The following is a 23,189-nucleotide window of genomic DNA, read 5'->3' on the forward strand; positions in this document are numbered from 1 at the left end:
CATTTCCCACAGTCCCTGGGTGGCTTTTGAAAAGAACTTTGATCTTTGGTTCATCTCTGGTTCCCCTCCGAAGTCCTCGCAGTCGTCGCCCTCCTAGTGGTAACCAGAGTCTGGGCACGGCGGGCCCTCGCAGTGAGGAAGCCCCCACCCTCTGGCTCACACTGGGCGTGTGGAGCCTGCGTGTAAAAAGTGTGTGTGAGCGTTTGTGGCCATAACGAGGCGGGTGTGTGTGCGGTGGTGAGGCCGTGACAGGTGCAAAATGTGGGACCCATTGGCTCTGATGTGAGGTAGGTGACACTGTGGGGCGTGAGATCTCCCTTCAGAAGATGATGCTGTTGTTACCTAAGTGAGATGGAACCCAGTGTTAGTCGCTCAGTAGTGTCTGACTTTGCAACCCTATGTATGGACTTGCTTACCAGTCTTCTCTGCCCACGGAGTTCTCCACGCAAGAATACTGAACTGGGTGGCCATGCCCTTCTCCAGGGGATCTTCCTGACCCAGGGATCCAACCGAGGTCTCCCGCATTGCAGGCAGATTCTTGACCAACTGAGCCACCAGGGAAGCCCAATGGGGCTTTTAATTCTGTGACCGAGTGGGAGTTTGGTTGTGTCTGGGACAGAGCTTCATTTCTGCAGTTCTAGGTTTAACATCGGGACGGAGGGGGTCTGTTGAAGATCTTCCTGAGAGAATATCTGCTCCTGTAAAGACAGGCCTTTACGATGCCTGTATTAACTGGAGTCTCACTGAAGCATATTCTACTCTGCCTTTGTCAGGGCACCCCCACCTCCAGTGTCCAGACTCCAGTGCTTAACACGAAAGTGAGCTAGCAGTGGAGTGAGTGTTGCCCGCCAAGGGGCCAGTTTTAGTTTCTATCCTTTCCTAGGATCAGTATCCTTGTATCACTGCTTTCTCTTTCCTCTTACTTTATAGCCAGGACCCCAGCTGCAGAGAAATGGTCCTCCTGCTCAGGGCCTGGGCACAGTCCTTCTTGAATCGATAGCTGGATTCCCTGCCTTGCTTTCAGTAAGGTTGGAATTTGTCCAGCTTCTCTGTGATCTTTTATGTATGTGTGTTTGGGATCTGGGAGTAGGAGACATAAAATGAGAGAAATGTTCTAAATTAGCACATTGGGAGCTCACAGACAAGATCATCTCTTTTTTTTTTTTTTTTTGAACCCTCTTATTCAGCAACACTTTCTTTGGACTGTGAATTTCTTCTAAAGTGGAAACAAGAAGAGGACTAATAAATACTCTGAATTCTAAAAAAAAAGCCATGGCCCATGTAAGTTGGTGTTTTGTTCCTCATTGAAGTAGTCCTTTTTTTTTCCTTTATAGGCCATATGCATATTTGCATTCTTTATCTTGATATTGTTAGCTAACTGAAAATCATATAACTTGCCAGTGAGTGGGTAAGTTACTGCTATGCATCCTCCTCCATATTTTCTGAAAGTTTTTCTTTTTAATAGAATTGGTTATTATTTCTTTCTTAATTGTTGGATAGTTTTTACCAGCAAAAAGCATCTGTGGTAGGCAGAATAATGACTCCCCTCCAAAAAAACTGTCTACATGCTAATCCTAGAACCTGTGAACGTTACCTTATACAGCAAAAGAGACTTTGTAGAAATGATTGAATTAATGCTTTTAAGATGGGAAGATTCTCTTGGGTTATCTGAAGAGTCAGGGTTAAAAGAGGATGTAAGTATGGAATATGTATGCTTCTGTTTTAAAAAAAATACATTACTGAACTTTGAAGATGGAGGAAGGGGGCCATAAGCCAAGGAATGTAAGTAACCCCTAGAAGCTAGAAAAGGCAAGGAAATTGAACTGGAGAGAGCTGCCAGAAAGATGCATTGTCCTGCCAAAACCTTGATTTAGTCTAGTAAAACCCTTGTTGGACTTCTGACCAACAGATAGTAAATGTGTTCTTTGAAGCTACTGCATTTGTGGTGATGTGCAGTAGCAGTGGAAAACTAATATACCATCTGAGTTTACAGTTTTCTTCATGGGGAGATTTTAATTTCTTTAATAGATAAATGGGTTTGGTATTTTACTTTTTCTTGAATTAATTTAGTAATTTGTGCCTTTCAGGGAATTAACTTATTTCAACTTAGATGTCAAATTTTTGGGCATAAAGTTGTTCATAATATTCCCTTATTATCGTTTTAATGCCTCTCAGATCTATAGTAATACACCCTTTTAAATTCCCGATATTAATAATTTATGCCTTCTTTTCTTGATCAGTATATCAATTTTATTGTTCTTTCCAAAGAACTAGCTTTTAGTTTTAGTTTCTCCCTCCCTAGTTTGCCCTTGCTGTTTCACTGATTATTGATCTTACTTATTCTTTCCTTTACTCTATATTCTAGATTTAATTTTCTTATTTTTCTAGCTCATTTTTATCTTGTTTGCCTATCTTTAATTTTATCTTATTTTTCTAGCTTAAAATTCTCTTCTTCCATCCATGAGTTGTTTAGAAGAGTGCTCTTTAACTTCCAAATATTGGGGGACTTTTTCAGATCTTTCTGATAGTTCATTTTTAATTCTGTGGTGGTCAAGAGATGTACTCTGTCGTTTCTGTCCTTTTAAGTTTATTGAGATTTGTCTTATGGCCTGAATTGTGGACAATTTGGTGAAGGTTCCATGTGCAGTTTAAAAAAAGGGGTATTATACTGTCTTTTGGTAGAGTGTTTATCAGTTTTGTCTGTAGTGGTGATCAACTCTTCTATATCTTTACTGATTTTGTTGTTGTTGTTGTTACTTGGTCTGTCAATTACTGAGAGAAGACTATTGAAACTTCTAGATATAATTGTGGATCCATCTGTTACAGTTCTGTTAATTTTTGCTTTATAATAATTTGAAGCTGTGTTATTAGGTGCATGTTATATCTTCTTGACACATTGATTCCTTGATCATGAAATGTTCCTATTGATAATACAGTATTCTTATCTTGAATTCTGTTCTCTTTAACAGAAATACTTTAGCTTTTTTTTTTTATCATTTTTTTCATAGCATCTATTTTTTTTCATTCCTATTAAAAACGCATCCCAGCTGCGTTGGACCTTAGTTTCAGCACACAGAATCTTTGTTGCATCTTGTAGGATCTTTCAATGTGGCGCATCGACTCACTAGTTGTGGTACAAGGGCTCAGTGTTTGCCACAAAGGGGGCTTAGTTGCTCAGTGGCATGCTCAATCTTAGTTCCCCAGCCAGGGATCAAACCCACGTCCCCTGAACTTCAAGGCAGATTTTTTACCACTGGGCTACCAGGGAAGTCCTGCCATCCTTTTATTTTAGCCTATTTTATGTATATCTCATATAACAGCACAGAGTTTGATTCTACTTTTACCCAGTCTGACACTTACTGCCTTCAAGTTTCTAGACAAGGGTTAGCAAACTGGCATACTGGTCAAATGCAGCTCACAGCCTTTTTTTGTATGGCCTTCAACCTGAGAATGGTTTTGCATTTCAGAAGGGTTATAAGTAAGTTAAGAAAAAAGAATGTCATGGGGTCTGTATGTGACACACAGACCTTGAACTCTGTATAGGGTAGATTGCTTATCTCTGCTTCACTTAGTTCTTCTTCTGGGGTCTTATCTTGTTCCTTCACTTGGAGGATATTTCTCTGTCACCTCATTTTCCTCAGTTTACTGTTTTTAATTTCTTTTTTCTGATAGGTTAGTTACCTTTTCCAACCCTGGAGAAGTGGTCTTGTAGGAGGTGTCTTCTGTGTTTCAGCAGTGTTCCCCACTCTGGTCACTAGAGCTATATGCTCTAGGTGTGCCCTGTATTTGGACTGTGTGGGTACTTCTGTTGTGGGAAGCTGACTACTGTGAGCAGTCTGGTAGGTGTGGCTGCCTTCTGGTCTGGTTGTCTAACAAGCCCTTTAAAATGTCTATATCAACATATATTTATTTATTTGGATGTGCTGGGTCTTAGTTTTGGCACATGAGATCCAGTTCCCTGACCAGGGGTTGAATGCAGGACCCCTGAACTGATAGCGTGGACTCTTAGCCACTAGACTGGACTATCAGGGAAATTCATGGCCCTGTCTTATGCAGAAGCTGATGGGCACTGGTTGGCAGAGCTGGATTATGAGACTGCTGGCAATGGGGCCTCAGAGGATCTCAGAACTAATGTTGGCCCACTGGCACGGTAAGGGGGCAGAGCTAGATTCTATAGTGGGTGGTTGTGAGGCTAGGGTCCCAGATCTGGTGTTGGCATGCTGGTGGATGGGAGCAGTTCCTGACATGGTCCTGAAAGCTGCTATTGGCCTGCTGGTGAGTGGGCTGTTGTATCAAGATCATGTTGAAAAAGACCAAATGAGATGGGAGAGATACTCTGTCCATCTTTGGAAAATATACTCTGTACTGGATGTTTACTAAAAAATTTGCATTAAAAAAATGCTTAGTCATAATGGGGAAGAAAAGTCTTCAGGTCCCTTTTCTGAAGATGGAGATTGTCATAAGATAGTCTGGAAAAATTTAAAAACTTTCACCTATTTAACTTAGTTGGAAACCTCTCTTTATTTTCTTAATTTCTAGATGAGTGACTAACAGTTTTCCACCCTATGCAAGAGGATGTGTGTGCAGAAACTGAATTGTTTAAGAGTATATGGGCACTCTTCTTCAGTCTCACTAAATTCATTTTCGACCCACACAAACTTCCAGCCTATATACTCACTGTATCATCCCTTTCCTGCATTGACTTCTTTAGCACTGCTTTTTCCTTTTGAAAAATGTTTCTTATAATTTCAAAAATAGTACTGTGATTTGCCATTTTAGGGGTTGGTGATGTTCAAAGATGTGGCTATAGATGTCTCTCAGGAGGAATGGGAATGCCTGAACCCTGCGCAGAGGAATTTGTACAAAGATGTGATGTTGGAGAACTATAGCAACCTCGTTTCACTGGGTAAAGTTATCTCTCTCTAATAATTCAGCATCTGTTTCTTGGAGTTTCTGCTTTCTGTGCTATGAATTTTAGGGCTGCCTTTCAAATAACAAAATGAATTTTCACTTGTGTAGAAATGAGCACAGTTACATGGAGTTACACCTTCATTTTCTCTATCCTCAGACTTTTCTCTGGCATTTCTTATAATTGACTTTCTTCCTTAAAAATTAAGGAGCAGAATTAAAATTCTATACCATTATAGTATAACATGGTCAAAGAAACCAGGCTTTGTCGTTTGTTTCACTTGCAGTGTACCAAACGTGCAAATGTTCTAGCACAGATAAAGCTAAACACATGGGTCCTGGGTGCAAAGCTCATTAACCTTCTCAGTTAGTGTAATGGACTGAATCAAAATATATCACTTACATTTACAGTTCAAAGGAACATTATTCCATTTACTGTAAAGTTTGTACTCTCTTTTAAACAATTTGTATTTGGAAATTACATTCTAAGAACTTTACATTTACCATGGAAAAATATCTGAGAATAAGTATTTCAGAAACTCCTTTTTTTCTCAAAGGAAAATAAGAAGAGAAAGCTTATATAATTTAAATAACATTTTACTTTAAACATTATTTGTTCCTTATGATCGTGAGTTTATCTGTATATGAGAATTGGACTCTTCTTTCTTCTCTAGACCTTATTAAGTATCTTCTTGTCCTACAGGCTTTTTAAAAATAAATTCTGAAACACAACATTTGAATACTTTAATTTCGACCTCATCTCCATTTCTTTTTTTATAACCAGGACTTTCTATTTCTAAGCCAGCTGTGATCACTTCACTGGAGCAAGGGAAAGAGCCCTGGATGGTTATGAGGGAGGTGACAAGAGAACGGTGCCCAGGTGAGTGAGCAGGAAGTTGTTGCAAGGAGTAGGCCAACTGGTCAGACTGTTGGGCTGGTAAAGTTATTTTATTTTATTTTATTTTTATTTTATTTTTTTTTGGTAAAGTTATTTTAGACAGACTAATTAGGGAAGATCTGGTTTAAAAACTTATTACAATGTTATAGTAATCAAACAGTGTTGTACTGGCATAAAGACAGATATATAGATGAATGGAGTAGAAGAGAGTCTAGAAGTAAACCCTCAGATATATGACAAGATGATTTTAGGTAAAAGTGCCAAGACCATTCTATGAGGGAAAAGACTGTACTCTTGGTTTTGGGGAAACTGGATACCCTACATGCAAAGGAATAAAATTGTATCCCTACCTTACACTATATACAAAAATTAACTCAAATGGGTCAAACAAGTAAATCTAAGACCCAAAACTATAAACCACCTAGAAGAAAATATAGGGGGAAAATTTCATTAACTTTGGATTTGGCAGTAATTTCTAGGATATGACACCAAAGGACAGGTAGTCAAAAGAGACAAATGTCAAAGTTACAAAACTTCTCTCCATAAAAAGATGTAATCAATAGCTTATTAATTGTTTTTTAAAAATTCATGCAAGTTTTTTTTAGTAGGAGATGAGAATACAATTTTTAAACGTTATAAGGATGGGTCTTCCCTGGTAGTTCAGTGACTAGGACTCCACATTCCCAGTGCAGGTGGACAAGCTTCAATCCCTGGTCAGAAGGGTGTGGGGGGACTAGATCCCCCATGCTGCAACTAAAAGGTCTCACCTGCTGCAACTAAGACCTGGCACAGCCAAATAAATAAATAGATAAAGAAATATTTAAAAAAATCATTTAGCTTTAAAAAATAAATAAAAATAAATGTTATAAAGATATTTTCAATCTAGTAGTGGATCAAGAACATATGAATATATATTCTAATAGAATATTTAGGAAAAATTAAATTAATAAGAAATTGTGAAAATTAAAGAAAATGACTACATTGAGGAGACAGAGATGGTAGAGGAATGATTGGAAAGGAATGATTGGTCCTAAGTAAGACCTTAGGAAAGTATAAGGTCATTCATGAGGTCATGAGGTTCATTCCACAAGACCAGGTTCATTCCACAGGTCAGAGGTCTTTGATGATGTCTATAACTCACAGTACTCCAAAGCTATAAGAAGAGTTCTTTCTGTTATTTGAAGCCACCTAGTTTGTGGTACTTTGTGAGATCAGCTCTAAGAAATTAATACAGAGGGGGAGCATGGAAAAGTAATACATACTCTCCCAAGTGTTTTGCTTTCATTTAAGATGTTATTTTTATTATTTTTTTATACCTCATGAGGCCTTTCCTTTTGCATAGGTGTGGTGATTTCTTTTAAAAAAATTTTATCTTGAAATATTGAATCAGCCTTACCTTGAATATTCTACTTGATCATGCTACATATTATTTTTTTATTCACTTTTGGTTTTGATTGGTAAAATTTAATTGAAGATTTTTTCATCTAAGTTGATGGGAGATATTGGCCTGTAGTTTTTTTGTTGGTGTAAGAATAATAGTGGCTTCATAAAGTAAGTTGACAAGTATTCTCCTTTCATCTATTTCTGGAAGAAATTGTGTAAAACATTCTGTAAAGGTTTGGTAAAATTCTCCAGTGAAGCCATTTGGATCTGGATATTTTTTTAAGCCTCTTTTAAATTATAAATTCAATTTGTATTAATATAATAGTTATAGGACTTTCCTGGTGGCTCAGCTGGTAAAGAATCCACCTGCAATGTGGGAGACCTGGGTTCAATCCCTGGGTTGGGAAGATCCCCTGGAGAAGGGAATGGCTTACCTACTCCAGTATTCTGGCCTGGAGAATTCCATGGACTAGTCCATGGATCGCAAAGAGTCAGACCCAGTTGAGTGACTTTCACTTTCTTTCTTTCTTTCACTTTAATAGGACTGTTCAGATTTCCTGTTTCATCTTTGGTAGTTTTGGTAGTTTGTGATTTTCAAAGAATTGCTTCATTTCTTCTAAGTTGTCAAAGTCGTGAGTGTAAGTTACATGTGGTATTCTTATTATCCTTATGATGGCTTTTATATACATGTATATAAATGTATGTATATATATATAATATATCCATGTATATAAAGGACATATACGTCCTTATAATCCTTCAAAAAAATTTTTCTTTGAGATTTTTAATTTCACTCTTGGATTATTTAGAAACGTTACTTGGAGGTGTTTGGAGATTTTCTCGTCTTTCTTTTATGGTTTGATTTTATTCTGGTCTCATGTGAAAGTTAGAGGAGGCTATCTATAATAGTCTTCCCTCACTTCTGACATCAATTCCACTTTCAAGGGACTCCCTGGTGGTCCAGTGATTAAGAATCTGCCTTACAATGCAGAGGGGGTGAGTTCAATCCCTGGTTGGGGAACTAGGATCCCACATGCCATGTGGTGCAGCGAAAAGACTTTTTTTTTTTAAGTGGCACTTTCAAGGGTTCCCAAGACCACTGTAACATTTGATAAGTCACTGAAAGGATTCGTAGAACTCACTGAAAGCTATCATCCTCACAGTTAGTTTGTCATAGCAGGAGACAGATTAAAATTAGCCAAAGGAAGAAGTACACAGGGCAGAGCCTAGAGCCAGAGTTCCTAGTGTGGAACTTCCCATTGTCCTCTCCCAGTGGAGTCATGGACAGTGCTAACTTTTCCCATCAGCTATGTGTAACAATATGCATTTTGGCATATTACCAAATACAGAAACTCACCTGAGCCTTAGTGTCCAGAATTTTTACCAGGGTTCCTTGTTGGCTACCCATGTGGCTGACCTTTAGTTTCTTGCCTCTTAAGAGGTAAAGCTGATACCTTCAGTCTCCAGTCTTTCTGAAGGAAAGTTGATACCTCATGGCTGAAACCTTCCATCATAAATTTTATCATTAGATTTGTCTGGTGGCTTTGGCCCTTAGGTAAGCAAAAGACACTTTTTGTAGAGGTCACCTCCCTGGAGATGCAGACAAAAAAACCTTTCTTCAGGTAAGGTTAAATTCTTTATTATATATCGTAGAACATATTCTATATGATTGTGATTCTTTTAAGATTCAAGATTTGCTTCGTGACCCAGAATATGGTCTGTCCTGGGGAATGGTCAATGTATGTTTGAAAACACTGTGTATTCTGTTGTTGGGTAACATGTGCCATGAATGATGATTACATCATATTTGTTAATGGTCTTGTTTGTTTCTTCCATATTCTTGCTGATTCTCTGTCCAGTAGTTCTATCAGTTGCTGAGATTAGGGTATTTGAATCCCCACCTATAATTGTGATTAGTGTATATCTTTCAGCTTTGTCAGTTTTTCCTTCATGTGTTTTGAAGCTCTGTTAGTAATGCTTATTAATTTCTTTACTCTGAAATCTACTTTATCTGATACTAATGTAGCATTTCTATTTTCTTTTGATTATTTACATGATACATATTTTTGAAATGAGTTTCTTGTAGACACCATGTAACTGGGTCATGTTATTTATCCATTGTGTCAACCTCTGTCTTTTAATTGGTAATGTAGAGCATGTACACTTAAAATAACTATTGATGTATTAGGCTTAAGTCTGCCATTTTGTTATCTTCTGCTGGTTCCCCCTGTTTCTTGTTCTTCTGTTTTTTTTATCTTGCTTACCTGTGAGCTGGGCTTCCCTGGTGGCTCAGTGGTAAAGAATCCGCCTGCCAATGCAAGAGACACATGAGATGCTGGTTAGACCCCTGGGTCAGGAAGATCCCTGGAGAACGAAATGACAACCACTTCAATATTCTTGCCTGGGAAATCCCATGGACAGAGGAGACTGGTGGCCTACAGTCCATGGGGTCGCAAAAGACCTGGACACAACTTAGAGACTAAACAACAACAATCTACGAGTTACTCAAACATTTTTAGAGTTCTATTTTGATTTATAGTGTTTTTTTAAAATATACTTTTTTTAAAAATTTCAGTGTTTGTTCATACACGCACACACACACACACACACGTTTATTTATTTAGCTTGCTGGCATTGATATTTAACCATTTCAACTGAGTGTAGAAAGATTACATCCATTTAGGTCCTCTACTCTTTTGATTTTTTTTTTTCTTGATTGTTTAAAGTATGTCTTCTACATAGATTGGTCACTATGTAAGATACTGTTAGAATTTTTGTTTCAACCATAAAATAACATAAAGAAACTTGTGGAGTGGGATAGTCTATTATGTTTACTTTTATTTTTTTCCATTCTTGTCTTCCTTTCCTGAAGGTCTTGCCTTCTATTATTATTTTCTTTGTATTTGGAGAGCTATATTCAGCTATTCTGTAAGGGGTACTTGCAATAACACACTCTCTTAGTTTTCCTTTGTCTGAGAATGTCTTTATTTCTACTTCATTCCTCAAAGATAGTTTCACTGTATGTAGAATTTGAGGTTGACAGTTCTTTTCTTTCAGCACTTAAAAAGTATTGTGCCATTTCCTGTTGCTCAACATGGTTTCAGATGACAAATCCAGTCTTTTGAGTTGGTGTTCCTCACTATTTTAAAACATTTTTTTCTTTGCTTAGTTTTCAGAAATATGTGTTTTGGTTTGATTTCTATTTATCTATTTAGGAATTTTCTGTTTCTTGAATCTATAGATTTGTGTTTTGTATGAAATTTGGGAAGTTTTCAACCATTATTTCTTTGAATACTTTTTCAGTCCCATAGTCTTTCAGTCCTTCTGGGATTTGGATGATATGAATGTTGGATCTTTTGCTATTGTCCCACAGGAACTGAGGCTCTTTTTAAAAGTCTTTTTATCTTTGTTGTTCAGGTTAATACAGTTTTTAATTTCACTTAATCTAGTGTCTCTGTCATCTCCACTCTACTCTTGAGACCATTCAGGGTGTCTCTTATAACGGTTATTATATTTTTCATTCCATTTACTTTGTATAATTAGTATTTTTAAAATATTTTATTTTATTATCTTGTATTGAGGAATAGTTGACTTAAAACAGTAAATTCTTCTTTATGGCTAAGGAATATTTCATTGCTTATTACATCTTCTTTACCCATTCATCTGTTGATGGACACTTGGGTTGCTTCCATATCTTGGCTGTTGTGAACAACTCTGCTATGAACACTGGGGTGCATGTAGCTTTTGGAATTAGTTTGTGTGCATATGTGTGTTTGTTTATTTTTAGATACATGCCCAGCAGTGGAATTGCTGGGTCATATGGTAGTTCTGTGTTTAGTTTTCTAAGGAACCTCCACACTGTTTCCTCTAGTGGCTGCATTAATTTACATTCTCACCAACAGTGTACAAGGGTTCCCTTTTTTCCACATCCCCCCAACACTTGTTTCTTGTAGACTTTTTGATGACAGCAATTCTGACAAGTGTAAGGTGATACCTCATTATGGTTTTTATTTTCATTTCTCTGATAATTATAGATGTTGAGCATTTTTCTTGTGCCTGTTGACCATCTGTATTGCTTCTCTGGAAAAAATTTTTTTCATGTCTTTTGCACATTTTTAATCAAGTTTTTTTTTTGGTATTGAGTTATATGAGCTGCATGTTTTGGATATATATCTTAGATATTACCCTATTGGTCATATCACTTGCAAATATTTTCTCCCATTCAATGGGTTAACTTCATTTTGTTGATGGTTTCGTTTGCCGTGCAAAAGCTAAGTTTAATTATGTCCCATATGCTTATTTTTGCCTTTATTTCTTTTGCCTTTAGAGTCAGATCAAAAATGTATTGCTTCGATTTATGTCAAAGAGTGTTCTGTCTGTTTTCTTCTAGTTTTATGGATTCAGGTCTTATATTTAGGTCTTTAATCCATTTTGAGTTTATTTTTGTACCTGGTATGATGAAATATTCTAACTCCATTGTTTCATGTATTGCTGTCCAGTTTTCTGAGTACCACTTATTGAAGATATGGTCTTTTCTCCATTGTATATCCTTCCCTCCTTTGTCATAGATTAATTGATGATAGGAGTGTATGTGATTGAGATTTTAAATTATCTTTTTAAAATGAACCTTAGAATTCCCATTTTTGGGATATTTGCCTTGATTTCTCTAAAGAAGAGGAAGATCATAAAGACAGTGTGAGGGCAGAGTACTTCGTTTTCATGTTCCCCCTACCACTAGACTTTTTCTTGTTGCAGTTTTCATTTATGTTTTTTAAGTAATTGCCATTACCTGATCTTTCCACCTATTTCACACTCATTTCATCTACTGGTATAAATGAGGAGGGGAACAAATACAGTTGATTTCTGGTAGCATCTAACTTGGCTGTCGAGATTAGTGGGGAATGTATATACTCCAGCAGCTAGTACCGTTGAGTTTTCTGGGTCCTGTCATAATGTTTTCTAGAGAGAATGGAATATTCTGTTTAATCTGAGGGTCTTGTCTGTCTGAATTAGTTAAGAACCAACGCTGTAGAACCATCAATTCTGTGTGTTTCTCCCTGATTTCTATCCCTTGCTACATCCCCAGAGGTAATCATTATTTTATATTGTTATGGTTCTTCTATTTAAAAACTAGTTTACCACATTGGTGTATGCCCTTACACACAATATTGTGTTTTGCTTATTTCTTTTATGAAAATGATAATGAGTATGTATCTTCTGTGATTTAGTTATTTTGTACCACATGGTTTTACAAATTTTCCCAAATTGCTTTATACCTGATTTCATTTTCACAGCTATATAATATTCCATTCCATATTTTTCTGGTTGTTAATTCAGTTCAGTTCAGTTGCTCTGTCGTGTCCGATTCTTTGCAACCCCATGAATCACAGCACACCAGGTCTCCCTGTCCATCACCAACTCCTGGAGTTCACTCAAACTCATGTCCATTGAGTCAGTGATGCCATCCAGCCATCTCATCCTCTGTTATCCCCTTCTCCTCCTGCCCCTAATCCCTCCCAGCATCAGAGTCTTTTCCAATGAGTCAACTCTTCGCATGAGGTGGGCAAAGTATTAGAGTTTCAGCTTTAGCATCAGTCCTTACAATGAACACCCAGGACTGATCTCCTTTAGGATGGATTGGTTGGATCTCCTTGCAGTCCAAGGGACTCTCAAGAGTCTTCGCCAACACCACAGTTCAAAAGCATCAATTCTTAAAAACAAAAACAAAAACAAAAAAAACAAAGCATCAATTCTTTGGCGCTCAGCTTTCTTCACAGTCCAACTCTCACATCCATACATGATGACAGGAAAAACCATAGCCTTGACTAGACGGACCTTTGTTGGCAAAGTAATGTCTCTGCTTTTGAATATGCTATCTAGGTTGGTCATAACTTTCCTTCCAAGGGGTAAGCGTCTTTTAATTTCATGGCTGCTGTCACCATCTGCAGTGATGTTGGAGCCCCCCAAAAATAAAGTCTGCCACTGTTTCCCCATCTATTTCCCATGAAGTGATGGGACCAGATGCCATGATCTTCGTTTTCTGAACGTTGAGCTTTAAGCCAACTTTCACTTTCTTCAAGAGGCTTTTTACTTCCTCTTCACTTTGCCATAAGGGTGGTGTCATCTGCATATCTGAGGTTATTGATATTTCTCCCAGCAATCTTGATTCCAGCTTGTGCTTCTTCCAGCTCAGCATTTCTCATGATGTACTCTGCATATAAGTTAAATAAGAAGGGTGACAATATACAGCCTTGACGCAGTCCTTTTCCTATTTGCAACCAGTCTGTTGTTCCATGTCTAGTTATAACTGTTGCTTCCTGACCTGCATATAGTTGTCTCAAGAGGCAGGTCAGGTGGTCTGGTATTCCCATCTCTTTCAGAATTGTCCACAGTTTATTGTGATCCACACAGTCAAAGGTTTTGGCATAGTCAGTAAAGCAGAAATAGATGTTTTTCTGGAACTCTCTTGCTTTTTTGATGATCCAGCAGATGTTGGCAATTTGGTCTCTGGTTCCTCTGCCTTTTCTGAAACCAGCTTGAACATCTGAAAGTTCTCAGTTCATGTATTGCTGAAGCCTGGCTTGGAGAATTCTGAGGATTACTGTACTAGTGTGTGAGATGAGTGCATTTGTGTGGCAGTTTGAGCATTCTTTGGCATTGTCTTCTTTTGGGATTGGAATGAAAACTGACCTTTTCCAGTCCCGTGGCCACTTCTGAGTTTTCCAAATTTTTTGGCATATTGAGTGCAGCACTTTCACAGCATCTTCTTTCAGGATTTGAAATAGCTCAATGGGAATTCCATCACCTCCACTAGCTTTGTTCGTAGTGATGCTTTCTAAGGCCCACTTGACTTCACATTCTGGGATTTTGGCTCTAGGTGAGTGATCACACCATCATGATTATCTGGGTCATGAAGCTCTTTTTTGTACAGTTCTTCTGTGTATTGTTGCCACTTCTTCTTAATATCTTCTGCTTCTGTTAGGTCCATACCATTCCTGTCCTTTATCGAGCCCATCTTTACATGAAATGTTCCCTTGGTAGCTCTAATTTTCTTGAAGAGGTCTCTAGTCTTTCCCATTCTATTGTTTTCCTCTATTTCTTTGCATTGATTGCTGAGGAAGGCTTTCTTATCTCTCCTTGCTATTCTTTTGGAACTCTGCATTCAGACGCTTATATCTTTCCTTTTTCTCCTTTGCTTTTCGCTTCTATTCTTTTCACAGCTATTTGTAAGGCCTCCTCAGACAGCCATTTTGCTTTTTTGCATTTCTTTTCCATGGGGATAGTCTTGATCCCTGTCTCCTGGACAATGTCATGAACCTCTGTCCATAGTTCATCAGGCACTCTATCTATCAGATCTAGGCCCTTAAATCGATTTCTCACTTCCACTGTATAATCATAAGGGATTTGATTTAGGTCATACCTGAATGTTCTAGCAGTGTTCCCTACTTTCTTCAATTTAAGTCTCAATTTGGCAATAAGGAGTTCATGATCTGAGCCACAGTCAGCTCCCGGTCTTGTTTTTGCTGACTGTATAGAGCTTCTCCATCTTTGGCTGCAAAGAATATAATCAGTCTGATTTTGGTGTTGACCATCTGGTGATGTCCATGTGTAGAGTCTTTTCTTGTGTTGTTGGAAGAGGGTGTTTGCTATGACCAGTGCATTCTCTTGGCAAAACTCTACTAGCCTTTGCCCTGCTTCATTCCGTACTCCAAGGCCAAATTTGCCTGTTACTCCAAGTTTTTCTTGACTTCCTTCTTTTGCATTCCAGTCCCCTATAATGAAAAGGATATCTTTTTGGGTGTTAGTTCTAAAAGATGTTGTAGGTCTTCATAGAACCGTTCAACTTCAGCTTCTTCAGCGTTACTGGTTGGGGCATAGACTTCGATTACTGTGATATTGAATGGTTTGCCTTGGAAACTAACAGAGATCATTCTGTCATTTTTGAGATTGCATCCAAGTATTGCATTTCGGACTCTTTTGTTGACCATGATGGCTACTCCATTTCTTCTAAGGGATTGCTGCCACAGTAGTAGACATAATGGTCATCTAAGTTAAATTCACCCATTCCAGTCCATTTTAGTTCACTGATTCCTAGAATGTCGATGTTCACTCTTGCCATCTCCTGTTTGACCACTCCAATTTACCTTGATTCATGGACCTCACATTCCAGGTTCCTATGCAATATTGCTCTTTACAGCATTGGACCTTGCTTCTATCAGCAGTCACATCCACAACTGGGTATTGTTTTTGCTTTGGCTTCATCCTTTCATTCTTTCTGGAGTTATTTCTTCACTGATCTCCAGTAGCATATTGGGCACCTACCGACCCAGGGAGTTCTTCTTTCAGTATCCTATCATTTTGCCTTTTCATGCTGTTCATGGGGTTCTCAAGGCAAGAATACTGAAGTGGTTTGCCATTCCCTTCTCCAGTGGACCACATTCTGTCAGACCTCTCCACCATGACCTGCCTGTCCTGGGTAGCCCCACACGGCATGGCTTAGTTTCATTGAGTTAGACAAGGCTGTGGTCCATGTGATCAGATTGGCTAGTTTACTGTGATGATGGTTTCAGTGTGTCTGCCCTCTGATGCCCTGTCACAACACCTACCATTTTACTTGGGTTTCTCTTACCTTGGACGTGGGCTATCTCTTCACAGCTGGTCCAGCAAAGCACAGCCGCTGCTTCTTACCTTGGACTAGGGGTATCTCCTCCCAGCTGCCCCTCCTGACCTTGAACGTGGACTTGCCTTGTTAACTAGAATGTTCATAATTTTTTGCTAGTATAAACAGTGGTACTATTAATATTCTTACTCATCTCCTGAAGCACATAGTATGTTATTTACTAGAACTGAAATTGCCAGGTCATAAAACACATACATCCTCAACTTTGTACTATAACAAATTGTTTTCCTACATGTTGGTACTAATTTACATTACCACTGGCAGTGTGTAATAATTCTGGGTCTTCAACATCTTAACAACAGTTCAAATTCTTAGACATTAAAAATTTTAGTCTGATGAGTATAAAATGTTATCTCATATCTTAATTTGAGTTTCCTTGATTCCTGATTAGTTTGAGGATTCTTGCATATGACTACTTAACACTGGTGTTTCTTCTATGAAGTGCCTATTCAGATTTTTTGCCCATTTTTCTTGTAGGTTATCTTTTTTCTAGTTAGACTTGTATCTTTTGTGTCTTGTTTAAGAAATTTATGTTGTTGTTTGTTGTTGTTTAGTCATTAAATCGTGTCCATCTCTTTTGTGACCCCATGGCTCCTCTGTCCATGGTATGTCCCAGGCAACAATACTGGAGTGGGTTGCCATTTCCTTTTCTAGAGCATCTTCTCAATTCAGGGATTGAACCTGCGTCTCCTACATTGCAAGCAGATTGCTTATCACTGAGCCACCGGGGAAGCCCTCTTTATGTATACATATATACTGTTTTTCATCACAAGCCTTACAGTTTTTCCATTTAGTGTTTATGTATTTATAGTGCATGGTAGGGATCCAAGTTAATTTTTTTTTCTAGCTATAGCTATTTTTTCTAATATGATTCAAAATTCTTTTCTCACTGATCTGCAATGCTTCCTGTGTGGATCTGTGGATCAACACGAACGAACTTTGAGGATATTATGCTAAGTTAAATAAGCCAGTCACATATAGGAAAAAAACAGCAAACACTGTAGGACTCTAGTGATGTAAGGTACCTAGTCAAATCCATAGAAACAGAGTGTAGACTGGTGCTTGCCAGAAACTGGAATAGGGAAGAATGAAGAGTTATTAATGGGTATAGAGTTTCAGTTCTGCAGGGTGAAAAAGTTCTGGGGATTGGTTGTATAACAGTGTGCACATACTTAACACTACTACACTATACACTTAAAAGTAGTAAGAGGGTAAATTTTATGTAGTGTGTATTTTATCACAATTTAAAAAATATTTTTAGAGGTATAGGTAAAATTTAAGACTTAGCAGTATATGATTGGTATTTAAGCCAGACTGTTATTAAAGGAAAGGGTAGATTGAAGGCTGACCAGAGCCTGATTTCTGGGACATTCCAACATTTAGAGGTCAGAAAGTGGAAAAGAATGCATTAAGGTGAACTGAATATAAGTAGAGATGTAGGAGGATAACCAGGAAAATATGGTATAAAGCAAGCAACTGGATTGATCAGTTGTGTCAAATGCTAGTAATGAGTCAAACAGAGTGATGACTGGCATTTGAGCACTGATTTTGGCAATTTTGTTAGTGACTTTAGCTAGGAATATTTCAACAGAGTTATGGGAGTTGAAATATTTGTTGGAGTGGATTACAGAGAAAATGACTAACATACAAAGTCACTTGATCTAAGACAGAATCAGGGAAAGGATGGTCTTTTCAATGAAGGGGGCTGATATCTATTGAAAAATAGGAATCTTGATTTCTGCCACACACTAGGTGGATTATAGGTCTAAATACAAAAAAACTTCTAGATGATATGAATATATTTTATGACCTTGGAATCAGACTGTTTTAGAATTAACTATTTCTGTTTATCAAAACATTGTATTAAGAGAGCAAAGGGGCCAGCGTCAGAATGGGACAAGATACTTGCATTATGTAGTTGGTTATATATATAGTTGCATTATGTAGTTGGATATATATATCCAGAATACATTAATGATTCCCTACAATTCAAAAAGACAGCTAAATCCTAGAACTACCCAAATGTCCCTCGACTGAAGAATGGATAAACAAAATATGATTTATCTGTACAGTGAAATATAACTCAGTCATAAAAATAAATGAAGTACTAATACATGCTACAACATCATTGAACCCCGAGAACATAGTGAGAACAGACACAAAAGGTCACATATTATATAGTTACATGTTTATGAAATTTCTTAACAAATTCATAGAGACATAAAGCAGATTGGTGGTTTCCAGGGCATGGGGGTGAAGAGGAGAACAGAACATGACTGTGGATGTGAGGTTTCTTTTTGACGTGATGAAAATAATCTGGAATTAGAGATCTGATGGTTGCAGAACATTGGGAATGTACTACAAGTTACTGAGTTGTACACTTCAAAGTGGTTAAAATGATGGATTTTATATGTACTTTATCACTCCTAAATTAATAAAAATGAATGAAATACTTTGATAGGCAATTTATTAAAGAAGATATCCAATTGTCCAATAAATATGTGGCAAAGTGTTCAATCTTGTTTGTCATCAGGGAAATTAAAAGTTACACCACAGTACAGTATCACAACACATCTGCCAGGATGCCTAGATATACGAATATTGGCAATAACAAGTGTTGGTGAGGATATGAAGAACAGGAACTCTTTCAGAGTTTGATGGAATTGTAAATTAGAAAACTGTTGCATAATGTCAAATGAAGCTGAACAAATGTATATCCTCTGATTTGATAATTTCACACCTAACAGAAAGGACTCCTGTTTCCACCAAAAGAAATGTGCATGAATGTTCATATTAGCACTAATCATAATAGCTAGAAACTGGAAACAATGCAAATGATCATCATTAGGAAAATGGAAATATAAATTGTTAGAATTGAATGCTTTATGTATCTGTTGGCCTCAAACTTTCTTTTCTGAAACAACCTCTGAAAAGCTCTAAGATAAGAAAGAATTTGTAATATCCTAGTTGTTACAAGAGACTCATGGTGTTATGACACAATGAATAAAACAGAATTAGACTCAAAATGTGATTTTAATGCTAATCAGAGGCCTTATGTAAGACTCATGATAAAGATGTGGAGTTTTAACATTTCGGTTTAATGAGAGGCTCTATTAGTTTAGATATAGGTTTGGCTGTATGTGACAGAGACCCCAAAATAATTGTAGCTTAAACTGTATAGCAGACTAGTTTTCTCTTGGATTAAAGCCTAGGGTAGAGTGCCGACTCTGCTCTGCAGAACCATCATGTGACAGACATGACATCAAATGCACATTGCAGCTGGCTTTGCTGAGGAAGCAGGAAAGTAACAGATATAAGGGGTGGGCCAGCCAACTCTTACGAAAGTTCTCAGAAGGCACTGTATAATACTGCATTTCTTTAGGCAGAATCCAGTTGCATGGCATATTCTGCTGCAGAGTGCTGGGACAGGCAATGTTTATATTGGGCAGCCTGTTCTCAACTAAAACCCATGGGTTCAATCAGTGTATAAAAGGGAAAGAATAGATATTTGAGAATAACTAGCAGATACCACATAATCCTTTGGCCTGATGGAGAGTGTTAAAACATACAGACTCTTAGAGATTCTAATTCAGGTGATCTAGAATGTTTTGTAAACATCCATAATTGCAACAAAATCCCATGGTGATTCTCAAGTGGATCAACATATGAGAACCACTGACCTGCTGGATGATGCTAAAGCTGAAACTCCAGTACTTTGGCCACCTCATGCGAAGAGTTGACTCATTGGAAAAGACTGATGCTGGGAGGGATTGGGGGCAGGAGGAGAAGGGGACAACAGAGGATGAGATGGCTGGATGGCATCACTGATTCGATGGACGTGAGTCTGAGTGAACTCCAGGAGTTGGTGATGGACAGGGAGGCCTGGTGTGCTGCGGTTCATGGGGTCGCAGAGTCAGACATGACTGAGCGACTGAACTGAAGTGAACTGACCTGTTAATGAACTTTCTCACGTTTCTCTCATGAGCTTTCATTTCTTTCTGTTCACCTTACCCTTTTTCATTGTTACATCATGGCATTTAAGAGCCCCTTAAGCCTTTCATTTCTTATGTGAATTATTTCCAATTATCTCTCTTTTTTGCCTTCCCTGATAGCTCAGTTGGTAAAGAATCTGCCTGCAATGCAGGAGACCCTGGTTCAATTCCTGGGTCAGGATGATCCCCTGGAGAAGGGATAGGCTACCCACTCCAGTATTCTTGGGCTTCCCTGGTGGCTCAGCTGGTAAAGAATCCACCTGCAATGCGGGAGACCTGGGTTTGATCCCTGGGTTGGGAAGATCCTCTGGAGAAGGGAAAGGCTACCCACTCTAGTATTTTGGCCTGGAGAATTCCATGGACTGTATAGTCCATGGGGTTGCAAAGAGTTGGACATGACTGAGCAACTTTCACTCTTTTCTATCAGAGATATTTCATTTCTCTTTTAATACAAAACAGAAATCAAAATGTGCTTCTTTATGTTTCAGATTTGGTGTCCAAGTGTGAGCCCAAGAAGTTATCTCCAAAAAGAAACATTTATGAGACAGAATCATCCCAGTGGGCTATCATGGACCCATTTAAAAATGATAGTCCTGAGAAATCCATTTTCAGAGACATTCAGGCATGCAAAAATCAGTTTGAGAGACAACAGGGAAAACAGGAGGGCTATTTCAGGCAATTTGTTATCAACCATGAACACATGCCCATTTTTAGCCAACATATTTTGTTCACTCAGGAACTTTATAATAGACAGAAAATCTTTGAATGTAAAGAATGCAGGAAAAACTTCAGTTACCATTTATTCTTTAGTCATCACAAAGCTCATTCTAAAGGAAAACTTTCTGACTGTAAGGAATGTGCAGAAACTGATGATACATCATACCTTACTAAACAGAAAATTCAAAATAGTAACAAGTACAATGAATGTAAGGAATGTTGGAAGGCCCTTATTCATTATTCACAACTTAAACAACATTTGAGAATTCATAATGGTGAAAAATGTAAAGAATGTGGCAAGGTCTTTAATTATGGCTCAGAACTTTTTCTACATCAGAGAATTCACAATTGTGAGAAACCCGATGGATGTAAGGAATGTGGAAAGTCCTTTATGCAGCTGTCACAACTTATTCAACATCAGAGACTTCACACTGGTGAAAAACCCTACGAATGTAAACAACATGGGAAGGCTTTTATTTGTGGCTTTCAACTTACTGAACATCTGCCACTCTGTACTGGTAAGAAACTCTTTGAATGTAAAGAATGTGAAAAGACTTTCAGGCATCGATCACCCATTACCATACATCAGAGACTTCATACTCACAAGAAACCTTATGAGTGTAAAGAATGTGGGAAGGCCTTTAATTATGGTTCAGAACTTATTCTACATCAGAGAATTCACACTGGTGAGAAACCCTATGAATGTAAGGAATGTGGGAAGGCATTTAGGCAACGATCACAGCTTACTCAACATCAAAGACTTCACACTGGTGAAAAACCCTATGAATGTAAGCAATGTGGGAAGGCTTTTATTCGAGGCTTTCAACTTACTGAACATTTGAGACTCCATACTGGTGAAAAACCCTATGAGTGTAAAGAATGTGGGAAGACTTTCAGGCATCGATCACACCTTACAATACATCAGAGAATTCATACTGGTGAGAAACCCTATGAATGTAAAGAATGTGGAAAGGCCTTTAGCTATCATTCAAGCTTCTCTCACCATCAGAAAATTCATTCTGGCAAAAAACCTTATGAATGTAGTGAATGTGGGAAGGCCTTTTGTGACGGCTTACAACTTACTCTACATCAGAGGATTCATACTGGTGAGAAACCCTATGAATGTAAAGAATGTGGAAAGACTTTTAGACAGTGCTCACACCTCAGAAGACATCAGAGAATTCACACTGGTGAAAAACCTCATGAATGTGTGATATGTGGTAAAGCTTTTAGACTTCATTCACACCTTATTCAACATCAGAGAATTCATACTGGTGAGAAGCCCTTTGAATGTAAGGAATGTGGAAAGGCCTTTAGCTATCATTCAAGCTTCTCACACCATCAAAGAATTCATTCTGGGAAGAAACCATATGAATATGAGAAGGCCATTAATCATGGCTTACAATTTAACCTACATCAGACACTTCATACTGTTGAAACACCAGTACGATTTCTTCTCCCCACATCTTAGTGTAGCATCAGAAAATTCTTTTAGAAGATATACATTTCCTTTTTTTCTTCAAGGAAAATGTTGGTAAAATACTGGGTTTCATTAGTATTGATTTTTTTTAGTAATCTTTGAACTCTTTTTTTTTTTAAGTGGGAAAATGAAGAAGTTATTAAAAGGGAAAAAATGCTCTGATTTCAATGCTGTTTTTGAGTTCTTGTAATTATCAGTATTGGAAGTAAATTTTATAAAACTGTGTTTTCTCTGAAAACAGTGAAGTGGGAAAGAAATAAAATGAAAACAATTTCTTCCTCTCCTACAAATCCCTGAGAAAACCTATATGTGTGTGTTGCTTCTTCATGATCAAACATATCTGCACATTGCATGTATGTTTTGCATGTATGTGGAAGTTTTTACCCTCTATTGTTACATATTTCATAACATTTGCCTTTTTCATTTAAATAATCATGGACATTTTCCCAGGTCAATACATATAGATCTGACTCATTCTTTTTAAAGTTTCAGAATATTTCTAGTATGGGATGTAGGCCAGTATTTTGAACCATCTTCTACTGTAGACATTTGTTTCTACTTTTTCACCAGAAATGATGGTGTAATAAACATTCTTACATTGTCATATTTCTATTGGTAAATTCCCAATCATGAGAGTATATGTGTATTTTGATACATTAATTTTGTAGTTGAAAATATTAGGAAATGAAAGCAATACTATAAAATTCAAAAATTACCCAAAATAGGGCTTCCCTTGTGGCTCAGTGGTAAAGAATCTGCCTGCCAATGCAGACACATGGGTTTGATTCCTAATCTGGGAAGATCCCACATGCTGCAGAGCAACAAAGCCCTTCCACCACAATTACTGAGCCTGTGCTCTAGAGCCTGTGCTCTGCAACTATTGAGTCCATGTGCTGAAACTACTGAAGCCCATATTCTGCAACTACTGAAGCCTGTAAGCCTAGAGCCTGCTGCAACAAAAGAAGCCACTACTCACTTCAGCTAGTAAAGCCCACTTGCAACAATGAAAACCCAGGGCAACCAATAACAAATAAATTTTTAAAAATATTCAGGGCATCCCTGGTGGCTCATGGTTAGGAATCTGCCTGCCAATGTAGGAGACACAGATTCGATCTCTGATCTGGGAAGATC

General features: G+C 37.8%; 1 protein-coding gene across 6 annotated transcripts; it reads left to right on the top strand.

The window, feature by feature from the left end:
- Nucleotides 1-28: 28 nt before the first annotated feature.
- Nucleotides 29-22,364, top strand: ZNF461 (zinc finger protein 461). Of its 6 annotated transcripts, none has more exons than XM_060398535.1 (6): nt 29-287; nt 931-1,028; nt 1,188-1,281; nt 4,780-4,906; nt 5,693-5,788; nt 20,350-22,364. In XM_060398535.1, the coding sequence occupies exons 3-6, from the start codon at nt 1,273-1,275 to the stop codon at nt 22,047-22,049; spliced, it is 1,932 nt and encodes a 643-aa protein (XP_060254518.1). In that variant the 5' UTR covers nt 29-287; nt 931-1,028; nt 1,188-1,272; the 3' UTR covers nt 22,050-22,364. The 6 variants fall into 6 exon arrangements, with proteins under 6 accessions (XP_060254518.1, XP_042086794.1, XP_060254517.1 ...); XM_042230860.1 differs by lacking the exon at nt 931-1,028 and adding an exon at nt 4,057-4,150; XM_060398534.1 differs by having other exon boundaries at nt 29-1,028.
- Nucleotides 22,365-23,189: the final 825 nt, after the last annotated feature.

The sequence above is a fragment of the Ovis aries genome, chromosome 14, assembly GCF_016772045.2.
Source record: "Ovis aries strain OAR_USU_Benz2616 breed Rambouillet chromosome 14, ARS-UI_Ramb_v3.0, whole genome shotgun sequence".
In the NCBI taxonomy this organism is placed as follows: domain Eukaryota; kingdom Metazoa; phylum Chordata; class Mammalia; order Artiodactyla; family Bovidae; genus Ovis; species Ovis aries.